The 12,353-nt window shown below is 42.6% G+C and overlaps 1 protein-coding gene across 2 annotated transcripts in view; it reads left to right on the top strand.

The window, feature by feature from the left end:
- The window catches only part of NFKB1 (nuclear factor kappa B subunit 1), a 119,614-nt gene that overhangs the window by 101,346 nt on the left and 5,915 nt on the right, over positions 1-12,353 (top strand). For both annotated transcript variants that reach the window (XM_060654542.3, XM_078445855.2), the window contains exons 16-20: positions 1,792-1,906; positions 7,207-7,408; positions 7,863-8,032; positions 8,373-8,475; positions 10,997-11,121. In XM_060654542.3, the coding sequence (XP_060510525.2) occupies positions 1,792-1,906; positions 7,207-7,408; positions 7,863-8,032; positions 8,373-8,475; positions 10,997-11,121 (715 nt within the window). The remainder of the gene's footprint in view (positions 1-1,791; positions 1,907-7,206; positions 7,409-7,862; positions 8,033-8,372; positions 8,476-10,996; positions 11,122-12,353) is intronic.

Raw genomic sequence — 12,353 nt, forward strand, 5'->3', positions numbered from 1 at the left:
GTAACCATTAGTCATCACAGCATATACAATGAAGAAAAGAAAAGAAAAGAAAAGAACTTCTGGTGTTGGGGAAATTCCCATGAAGGTGTGAGGATTTAAGGGGGAGAGAGAATGTACTTCTGCTATGAAATGCTGAGCTGCGCATGGAAATTTCTAGGCAGTTTTGAAGTATGACCTTTTTCTTGGTACAAATGCGTCATGGCTGCATCAGACTTGAAGCCCTTTTTAGAAGTCTTCTTCCAGTCTCACGTTTCAAGAGTCAGTAGTGACACCTTGACATCATTTGCTCTCTCAAGTAATGAAGTCAGAAGTTAGTTTTTCAGGCCCTCCTGTGCCAATGTTAATCCCTAGTAAAATTTTACACTTGCTCTTGCTAAGAAAGAGGTCTGAATAAAGTGACACCGAAGATTTTTCATTTGGAGAAAATCGAGGCTGTGCCTCAAAGCCCAGCTGTCCTGCCACCATGCGATACTTTGAGTGTGCTCTGTATCACAATCTGTCCGTACTTTGGAATATTCATTATCTTAGGTGTCCATCTGTGACTCCACAGAGCAGTGCCCATGTGCCCCCTCAGCAGGGTGGCTTAAGGGATTAAGAGATGGCTTTGGAGCCAGGTGGACCTGGGCTGGCCTCCCAGCTTCACCACTCACTAGTTATATGACCTGACTTGAGTTCTCTTATACCTACAAGTCCAAGTTTCATCATCTGAAAAATGAGGATAATGTTAACCTACCTCACAGGGCTTCTTGTTGTGATTAAATAAGATCACGTAGGTCAACTGCTTATGTTGGTCTGGCAAATAGAAGCTCTAAACAACTTTTATTGTTGTTAGTGTCGCATCATTTCAAATTAATTTTAATAGGAAGTTGTTTTAACAATTAAAACATTGTGTCCCTAGGAGTGATGCTTGGCACCTGCCGATATTTTCGACCTCATTAGCATAAGGTCCTAGTGCTTAAATTGTGTGCCTAAATTCTAGTGCCTAAATTGTGTGCCAGGGCTTGAGGCTGACCCAGGGAGAACCAGCCCTGAGGTCACAGGTCAGAGAGGGAGAAAGGCATACGAAAAACTACAGTTGCATAACAAGCAGTGAACTTGAGTGGAGATAGCGTGGTCCGCCTAGGAAGTTCGGAGAGGAGGTGAGGTTTGAACTGGAATGTGAAGGATGGAGTAGGCATTGTCTAGGCAGAGAAGAGGAGCAAAACCATTCCAGGCAGAGGGAATATTTGCAAGGGAGAAATATAATCACATTGTTCCTTCAGAAATTTGCCTCAAGAATCTTCTCCCAGTAGTTAAAAGCCTAACCCTATCCTCCCCTCCTGGGGTCTGGAAAGATCTTTAAAAAGACACCACACTGTGTTTTAGAGGAGGCTGGCAAGGCTAGGTGAAGTAACTACATTTTTCTGAATAGTTCCAAGTGCTGGCCATTTTCCATACATGATCTGTATGTAAAGGGAAGCCAGGAAGAGGCTAGAGGAGAAAATGCACCAAAACCACTGCAGGGAGACAGAGTTGGGATTTGAACTTAGGCCTCTCTGCCTCAAGGCCCAGATCCCTGTATACCTCAAAGGTCAAACCAAAATGCCCCTAGAGGCCAGGCAAGCATGGTAAATGAGTGTAGCTGCCTGGATAAGCAACAGAACATCCCCACCTCATATTCAAGGCATTTGGGGCCCAAATAAAACTTAAGTATGAGAGCCAGGTTCAGTCTGCAAGTCTAATCGTTTCTTGGAAATCTTTTTTTTTTTTCACTAACACTTCAGCTGATTATTGCCACTCTTTTTTTTCCAGTGTCTTACACTTAGCAATCATCCATCTTCATGCCCACCTTGTGAGGGATCTACTAGAAGTCACGTCTGGCTTGATTTCTGATGACATTATCAATATGAGAAATGATCTCTACCAGGTAAGCAGAAACACCAACTGAAGAAAAGTTCACCGTTGGTACGTGTTTGCGCATGTGCGTGTGCATGTGTATACGTATTATTTCTAATAATGTTAACAGTAGCAAAAATACAGTGCATTGTTGTATAAGTTATATTCTAAAAGCCCATTACTTGGGAATATTATTTATGATTTAGGATCCTTTAACCTATGAATGTAATAGTAATCACTCCACAATAGAAATCCTCCAAGGGCGCATGGGTGGCTCAGTCGGTTAAGCGGCTGACTTCGGCTCAGGTCATGATCTCACGGTTCGTGAGTTTGAGCCCCGCGTCGGGCTCTGTGCTGACAGCTCAGAGCCTGGAGCTTGCTTCACATTCTGTGTCTCCCTCTCTCTCTGCCCCTTCCCTGCTCATGCTGTGTCTCTGTCTCAAAAATAAATAAACATTAAAAAAAAAAAAAGAAAAGAAATCCTCCACTCATGCTGGGGGAAGACAAAGTTTACACTTTAGAAATCTGTCCAAGAGTTGATCCATTTTTTTTTCTTTTCTTAATTTGTTGTGTTTTTTTCATTATACTAAGTATACTCTTTAATCCCCATCCCGTTTTCCCCATCCCCCCACCCACTTCCCATCTGGTAACCATCAGTTTGTTCTCTGTAGTTGAGCCTGTTTCATGGTTTGCTCCTCTCTTTTTTATCCCCTTTTGCTTGTTTGTTTTGTTTCTTAAATTCTACATATGAATGAGATCATATGGTATTTGTTTTTCTCTGACTGACTTATTTCACTTAGCATTATACTCTGTAGCTCCATCCATGTTGTTGCAAATGGCAAGATTTCATTCTTTTTTATGGATGAATAATATTCTTGTGTGTGTGTGTGTGTGTGTGTCACATCTTCTTTACCCATTTATCTGTTGATGGACACTTGGGCTGTTTGCATAGTTTGGCCATTGTAAACAATGCTGTTACAAATATAGGGGTGCATGTATCCCTTTGAATTAGTGTTTTTGTATTTTGGGAGTAGATACCCAGTAGTGCAATTACTGGGTTTTAGGGTAGTTCTATTTTTAATTTTTTGAGGATTCTCCATACTGTTTTCCACAGTGGGTGCAACAGTTTGCATTCCCACCAACAGTGCAAGAGTGTGCCTTTTTCTCCATATCCTCGCCAACACTTGTTTCTTATGTTTTTGATTTTAACCTTTCTGACTGGTGTCAGGTGATATCTCATTGTAGTTTTGATTTGCATCTCCCTGATGAGTGATGTTGAGCACCTGTTTTTCTTCTCTCTTTTTTTAACTGAAATATAACTGACATATAGCATTGTATTAGTTTAAGGTATATAGCAATTTGATATTTGCATAAATCACAAAATGATCACCAAAATAAGTTTATCATCCATCACCACCCATAGTTACAAATTTGTTTTTCTTGCAATAAGAACTTTTAAGATTTACTCTCTTAGCAGCTTTCAAATATGCAGTACAGAGAAACCTAGAGTAATACATCATATTTGTCAAGAAAAATACAACTGAAAAAAAATTAAGTTGGAAAGCCAGTAATTTATAAGAATTTTGACATCTGCTAAAACACATTTTTACAACATCTAGATTAAGTGTGTATCAAATAAAGGGTGCTGAAATCAGAATACGGAAAGGTAAAAAGGTTGGTTGAGGAGAAAGTGTCTTTCAAAAACAGAAAGACATCTCAAATTGAGGAAAACAGGGAACACCAGAGTTTTGCCCAGATCAGGTTTGAACAGGAATTCAGTGGGCTCAAAAGCAACTTGAGGAACCCTGGTACAGAAGTCTACAGATATGGCAGAGAGAAGGTAGCTGGGACCCCGTGAGGCTGCCTGATAGGCACGTGCAGAGATCGAAACTTCTGCTTGGCGGAACCAAAGCCTGGATGCTGGCGTCAGAGCCGGTCTCTCTGATTAGGGGCACGCTACCACCGGGGCTGTTCCATTTCCTGCCCAGGAGCACAGTCTCCTCCTAGCTTGCCTTTGCCCCAGCCCACCTGGCTTTGGTCCCAGTCTCCTGGTCTGGCCCCTTCTCATCTTTCCCATTTTCTCCCTCCCTTCACTGCACCCAAAGTGACTTCCCAGCCCTTGCTGGCCTGGATGGTGTGCTTGGATGCCTGGTCCAGGCATATCTGTCACTCTAAAAATGTGGACAACAATCATGTGCAGTTAATTGCACAGTAAAGTACCTGTTCCCCTTCTCAATTGTTAAAGCAGGTGTTGTGAATCATTTTTATTTCTTCAAAGCAAACGAACTAAAATGTTTACATGTGGCTGTCACTAGATTTTTATCTGTGCATAGGTGTTTCCTGAGAAGGGAAGTAAGTTTCCCATTTGATGTAAGGCTTTAGGCTCCTTCCCTGGCTGTAATGCTTAATGTCAAAGGAAGAATGAAGTTGGGGATTCTTCACTGACTGAGAATATAAAGCAATGAAAGTGAATTCTAATTTTAGGTAGACATTTAAAGGATGTCTTCAGATTCGCATACCATCTTGGGGGCTGTTGGTGTTTGGAGAGTCATCTGGCCCGTAAAGCTTGATTCTCTCGGGCTTTAGGACGGATTGTTCCTCTCAGCCATCACAAGTTTGCAAATAAAACTGGGAACAGGACACTGTCACTTCTCGGTCCTCCTCTCAAAGACTGCTTAACGTCACTGCCTGTAGGTCAGATTCAAGGAATTACTTGTTTTTCTGTTTATAAATAGGCTCTGCAAAGGACACCACACAGCAGGATTAGTAGTTGTGATTTATTATGTGCTAACCTCCTTACTGTATCATTTGGTTACGTATATAGAGACTCTCTCCAGTAGGCTACACACACAAAAATCTCAAAACCACCACCCTTGACACCTCCACGCCTTCTGATACAGGGACTCTCAGGAGACCATAAGTCCATTTTTCCCCCAACTTACCACTGCTCTCATTTATGGGCAAGGATTCTGGATCCCCTGGTATGCCTTGTATGGCTGAAACATATACCAATCACAACTTTGCTCTGAGAACTAGAAAAGGCTAAAAGTTGGCTGCATTTATCTTTGTAAAGTTTCTCTGTTAACTGCTCTTGATGGAAAAATTATAGAGTTCTCTAAGTAATTTGGATTATTTGGCAATTGTCTTAGACAACCTCCCAAAATACCATTCACTAATCTTAGTACATTTCTGTGACCATCTGTCATGATCAGATCGCTCTCCCCACCCACTCTCTAGAGATACACTCAAAATAATCCAAGTGTATAGAGTTAGGATTCTTCTGAAAACATTTCTGAAATCTGTTGCCTTTAAACCCTTCCTCTTCTTCTCCCCCTGACCATAGACAACCACTCTAATGTGTTTGATATGGATTGTTTTGTTTGCATACATTCCCATGTAACATTAGTGGGGGGTTTTGTGCATGTGGGGTTTTTTTCTTTTATATTTTTAATTTTTATAAATATAATATATGTTCATGGTTCTTTAAATGGTACATAAGGAAATATACTAGAAACTCAAAAGTTGCCCTCCCTGGCAATATACAAGTCTCCCAACTCCATTCCCAAATACAACTATTACATTTGTAAGTACTTTTCCATATATTGGCTACATAAACATATATACTTGAAATATATAGACATTTTCGTATACTCTCACATGCAATCCACACTACATTCTGTAATTCTGGGGTTAAAGATCCACATCCTGAAATCTCATAGAAATTAAGAAATTGAAAAATTGGTGATACTATAGGAGAGAACTTAAAAAAAAAGCTTATCATAGTAACAGAATTTGTATAACATGAAAAAAATCGTATTAAGTCTAGAGATAATTGCTGATTTCTGAATCGTATAATATTTTGTAATTTCAGATCTTTTTTACCGTCTCATTCTCTTTCAGACTTTTTTCTTCTCCCCCAAATAGCATTTTAGATTAATAAATGCAGGCGCTTTTTTTTAACATATTTATTTTTTGAGAAGAAGGCTCTTGGCTACAGTATCTAAAGTTTTGAGGACATAATTCTATTTCAAGCTGTAAAAGATGAAAAACATAAAAGAGAATGGTAATTTGGCCGAATAGTCTGTCTTGTTTGTGTTGTATGAGCTCATCACTGTAACTGAGACACGGCCACGGGAGCGTCTTTCAGCATCTCCTGTGCTGTGGTCGTCCTGCAGCCAGAGTGCTGTGGCTCACCTGCTGTCGCTCTGCTGTGGCCAGTGATCGCTTACTGAGGGAGAAAAGTTTAGGCAAGTTGTCACTAGACAGACTGGATTTCAGAGACTTCTGTGAAATAGACTGATTTGTTTAAAAATATACTGCCATTCTCTGTCGGTGACCTCAGTTCTTTGAAAGATACTTTCCTGATTGTGTTTGTCTTGCTCATTTTGAAAACACTCAGTTTGCAAAACATCTCATTTGCATTCTCCGAGGCACTACTTTGTGGGCAGAGTTAAGTCAGATGGCTGTTTATGCACCTATTAGGTGCCGGCACTTCCACTTGTTTGTTCATCCGAGCCCTCTTAGTGAGATAGTTCTATTGTCCTGGTGAAGACATTTAGAATTCTGTGGCGCCTGGGTGGCTCAGTCGGTTAAGCATCTGTCCGACTTCAGCTCAGGTCATGATCTCGAAGTTCGTGGGTTCGAGCCCCATAAGGACTCTGTGCTGTCAGCACAGCCTGCTTCAGATCCTCTGTCCCCTTCTGTCTCCGCCCCTCCCCCGGTCATGCTCTCACTTTCTCAAAATAGATTAATTAATTTTAAAAAAGACATTTAGAACCCTTTGACACCTGTTATTACAATGGAGGTGCCAGAGTTCTATTGATTTGCCTCATGGAGCCAGTCCATGGAAAAATATTCTTTAACTTAGCAAACTCATTTTCCATATTAATGTAGAATCATGGCACCTTTGTTAATTGGCTTCTATTGAGTAGTTCATTTCAACTTCTTCAGTAAATTTGTAGCCTTGCTTTGATTTGTTAACATACAGAATTATCAGCTGAAGATAGATTCCTACTAGAAATTCAATAAATTTAAATTTATTATTAGAAGAATTCACATATTAACAATCAGCGGGCTGTAATGAGAAACAAGAAAGCTGTTAAGAATTTTAAATATAAAAATAATCTTAATTATTGCATGGCTCAATAGCAGTCCAGCATACACACTCCATTAGCACAGGATATGGAACATCTGAGGTAGGGAGGCGTTAATCTGGCAATGGGAAATGGCCCCGAGGGATGACTCCACCTATTGTAGTGGCAGCTACCAAGCCCATGGGTTCAGGTGCTTGCCACTGACCAGTGTATCTCCTGCCCCTTCTCTACTTGCCAGACACCCTTGCACTTGGCCGTGATCACCAAGCAGGAGGCTGTGGTGGAGGACTTGCTGAAGGCCGGGGCCGACCTGAGCCTCCTGGACCGCTTGGGTAACTCTGTTTTGCACCTAGCTGCCAAAGAAGGACAAGATAAAATTCTCAGTGTTTTACTCAAGCACAAAAAGGCAGCACTACTTATCGACCACCCTAATGGGGAAGGTAAGAGACAAACACACATTATGGTATAACCTTCTCTGTCTGCTCTCTAAACAATTGGTAGCTATTTGATAAATGTGTGTAATTTGATTTGCACCCCAAAATGCTTTCCTTAGACACCTGGAGTTCATCATCTCTTGTGAGAATTTCTGTTGCTCACCATAACTAATTTCTTTAAAGATGATTTGGAATAGTTAGTAGGAGGAAAAAGCAGAGGCCTGAGCATAGAAAGCATCATTTATCCAGAGATTGTTTATTTGCTCTGTTTCTCCTGAGAACATACAAGCAGACTGTGGGTTTACATGCAGAACAACAGACTTACAGCGCCTTTTGAGGCCGTGTGGAGTGGAGACATGAGGCGTGCTGAAACTTGACAGCATTCCTTCCATAGGGTCCAGTTTTGCCATCTTGTGAGCAGCCTTCCAGCTCCATGACTGTCCCTGTGCTTGGGCTGCAGGTCTAACCGCCATTCACATAGCCGTGATGAGCAACAGCATGGCCTGTCTGTTGCTGCTGGTGGCCGCCGGGGCCGACGTCAACGCCCAGGAGAGGAAGTCGGGGCGCTCGGCGCTGCACCTGGCTGTGGAGCGGGACAACATCTCCCTTGCTGGCTGTCTGCTCCTGGAGGTAAAGGACACACGTATTTGCCTTGGCATTCAATTCCCAAGAGGGAATTGAGACCATCTTTTCAAGGAATGATGTCAGTAACAGGTTTTCTCCTTACAGTACCTCTGTTTATTCAGTATCTACTCAAGGCTCCACAGTAGCAGCTTCGGGCATTCCTGACACCATCTGCCCAGTATCTCTAATTGGAGATGTTTTCAGTGACAGAGTCTGCCCCAAATAGCAACTGGGCTAGTAATATGACCTATTAACATGACCGAAGGGTCATGCTGACAGGAGAAGGTGGGGACTAAACCGTGAGAGAACCTTCCACTAACTCTTTCCTGTGTTGGCTGGATTTTAGGGTGATGCCTATGTAGACAGTACCACATATGATGGAACCACACCCCTGCACATAGCAGCCGGGAGAGGGTCCACCAGGCTGGCGGCTCTTCTCAAAGCAGCAGGTAAGGCGGCCTGGCGGTTAGTAATGGAAAACGCTATCAGGAGTGCAAACCCAACCCCAATTCAGCAGCCATGTCATCTTCTTTAAGCCACAGAGCTGCTGCTGAAAGGCATGAGTAAATACAAATCACGCTTTAACTGCATGATGCTCTTTGGACTAGTAATCCCGGGCTTCATCCTGATGGGCATGTCAATCTTTACTCTCTACTTCATCTGTTTGTTTTGGGTGTTCGTGGTTTAGGTTGACTCCCACGACAGAAGATCTTCTTAAAAGTTGAATTTGATTCCTTAAAGAACTCTGAGCAGTACCAGCCTCAGACATTGCCAGAAGTCTGCAGAAAAAAGTTTACTGGTATATGACATAATTTTAAAATTTCCTTTGGCAACAGAGGTCTCTTAGAAGTTGAAATAATAGGAAAAAACAAATGGGTCACGTATTGAGTACTATCATATGCGAGGCACTAGAAATGGCTAGCCTTTATTGACCTTACTGTGTACCAGGCATGTCACATGCATGGTCTCATTTAATCTGCAATAACCTTTTGAGGTAAGTACCATTATTATTTTTGCCATCTCACAGCCAAGGAGGCAGACTGGAGAGACCTGTGGGTACCAGTCCCAGGGTCCCAGTACGTGGCATACCTGTGAATCACACTTGGTCGTCTGAACCTCCAGACCCTATTCTCTCTACTCTGTTTCTCTCTCCTACTTTGCTCAAGGATTTGCAGGTGTTACTCCGTTCACTTCTCTAGTCCTGTGAAGTATAGAAAATTATCGCTGCTCACCCTTGAATCTCTCTTGCCTTGTATATTTAGACCTCAACAAATGTTTAATGGAATTAGTATCTCAGACCTTCTCTGGCATATCTGATTTACTTTAGAGATTATTAAAACCTTTTTGGGAAGTAAATGTTTCATAAATTTAAGAAAACAGAGTGAAGTAAGTACCTTCTTTCAAAATTGAGTCCAGGAAGATGTACAAACATTTTATTTGAGAGCCCCACATTTTTCTAGTAAACAAAATCGTATCCAAAGAAACAATAGCCTCTTCTTAGCCTTTGTCAAGTTGAACTTTCTCTTGAGCAGGACACTCTGATTGCAGTTATGTATGCATAGTTTGGGTAGTCACTGATTATAATTAAGAAATTCCTTCAGACAAGAAGCTATAACCTTTTCAAAAATGCTTTCCCTTGAATTCTCAGTATCCCATGAAAGGAGTAGCGAGTAGCGGTTTCTCCACTATATAAATGAAGGAACTCAGATGCAAATCCTAGTCCTGAGCTCAAAGTCCTGAAGAAGGTCACTTAAGGAGGAGAGATATAGTTCAGCTCCTCCAGCCTTCTCCAGCCCATACATTGTTCCTCTTAGTTCCTCCACTGTTTCCATGGTCACGTGGCATTCCCTGCCTTCAAGATCAGGCCAGGCCTGGGAGGAAGAACTAAGAAACAGCATGAAGATCCTTCTCTGACTTTCATTAGGCCCTCTCCTATTATTGAAGTTGGCACAAAACTAACATTCTCCCAGCAAGATAAAAACAAGTTCTTCCCAGAAGGGTGTTCTGAACTTACTACCGTTTTGTTAGACATCAGACTAAACAGTCCCATAAAAACAGTCTTTAAGCCTTTAAGAAGTAACTCTAGCTCTAATCTCTAAGTGACTTTTGGTGTTTTCTTGCTACACGTTAAGAAGCAGACTAGATTCTTCCAAGAGCAGCCCTAAAATTTTCAATAACTGTACCTCCTAAGAGAAGGTTTTTTTGTGGTGTCTGTTTGTTTAAGGATCGGGACCCTGGCAGTGCTGTACCCAGGAAGAAAACTGAGCATGTTGTCCCTATACAGCAAGTTTCTTTGTTCTATTGAGCAAGTGGGAGAATGGAGTGAAGAGTGTGCAGTGGTGGGCACAAACCTAAACAGAAAATTAGGACCTTAATGCTGAGGGCACACCCCAGTCCTTGTAAACTGCTGCCATTACCCCTCAGACGAAAGGTGCATCTTTCGGTTGAAAACTGTCCTAGAGACTTAAATGTGAGGGTCAGGGTACTCCACGTCTTTTGTTGTTGAAAATGTCCGTGGCTATATAGGGTATCATCAGACATATTTACAGTCAAAATAAATTAGAATTTAAGAGAAGCTCTCTGAATATTTCTGTAGAAACATGTTTTATGTATTAAAAATTATCCAGGTGGGGGCGCCTGGGTGGCGCAGTTGGTTAAGTGTCCAACTTCAGCTCAGGTCAGGATCTCGTGGCTCGTGAGTTTGAGCCCCATGTCAGGCTCTGTGCTGACAGCTCGGAGCCTGGACCCTGCTTTGGATTCTGTCTCTCTCTCTCTCTCGCTCTCTCTCTCTCTCTCTGCCGCCCCCCCCCCCAAAATATATTTTAAAAATAAAATGGAAAAATAAAAATTATCCAGGTGTAATTGCCTCTAGGAGCTATTGTGTTTTGCCTTTGGAAACCTGAGCTCTGCAAGCAGTTCAGAGTCAACAAGATCTGGGTTTGCCTAATGCTGTGTAACTTGACTTCACAGGTGCAGATCCTCTCGTGGAGAACTTTGAGCCTCTCTATGACCTGGATGACTCTTGGGAAAAAGATGGAGAGGATGAAGGAGTCGTGCCTGGAACCACACCTCTAGATATGGCCACCAACTGGCAGGTGAGTGTGGCTCCAGGCTATTTGATGGCAGCTCCAGAGGGAGCTAATGATTCAGGAATATAAGAACAGATGGTCTTCCTGGGTCTTTATTCCCCAAAGCACATGCCTTTTATTTTTAAGAAAGTCTGCTTGTCAAGAGACATATTTATCTTGAAAAGCCTATCCATGAAAGATCTAGGTCAGGAGAGTTATGAGTGTAAAAGCATATGCCTAATCAGATCAGGGTTCAGTTGTGAGAGAGGGTTCTGCAGGAGAAAACACACAACTCACGTAAGAGTTTCCCGTTCTGAGCTCACACCAGAATTGTTCCCAGCTGCATTTCTGAAGCTAGGATAGATGTTCCAGTTGTCTTAGAACTATGGTAAGTGACTCCTTTACATAAAAAGAACCCAGGGAGTCTTCTGAGGACTTTAATAAATATAAACATAGTAAATAGACTTCAACTCTTCCTCCAAACTCTAGTGACCTGAAATCTGAAGGTGCAAACAGTTGGTAGGTCTTTACGGCCCAGGAAGAAGAGCCAGAGGGAGGCTGGCCCTCCAACCAGTGTTGATCTCCAACACAACAAAATCTTAGGGGCAAGCACTGCTCCACATCCAAACACTGCTTGTTGGCCTCTTCGCGGCCCGTGGTGTTGAGTTGAGTGACCCTGGCAGAGACCACACGGTTCCCCTTTTATACTGAGCACCTGGCTTTCCCAGAAGCCTCACCACAGAACACAGAAAGATAACCCACTTCAGTGACCCCATGTTGTCCTTACCTAAGTCAGCACGCCCAAAGTGACTGCAGAGAACACAGAAGGGTCTCCGTAGCTATGGAATTTATTTTTCCTTTTAACCTGAGACCTTTGTGTCCCCTCAATTTAAAATGTAGATGGTGCTGGAAAGAGAACATCAGGCCTTGTGAGCATTACTATACCTGTTTGATCAAGTTTACTAAACTCATTCTCATAAGGTTTTTACGAGGGCGGGGGGCAGAAAAGAGGCACAGCTTCACAGCTCTGAGTAAGCTCAGCCCTCACCCTGGCTCCCAGGGAGACATCACGTCCCAACACATGGCTGATTTGGTAGCCTGGATGGTGTCCGTCCCTCAGAAGGACTGTGGCCCTGGCTCTCTGCAAGGTTGGCTTGGGTCTTCCTACCCACCTCAGAGGCCCCTGTAGAGCACAGCCTCCTGGCCCCAGAGCCCCCAGGACTTTTCTTTCCCCAAAGGGCATTGTCATGACTTCATGG

Source organism: Panthera onca, chromosome B1 (genome assembly GCF_046562875.1).
Source record: "Panthera onca isolate mPanOnc1 chromosome B1, mPanOnc1 haplotype 2, whole genome shotgun sequence".
Lineage (NCBI taxonomy): Eukaryota > Metazoa > Chordata > Mammalia > Carnivora > Felidae > Panthera > Panthera onca.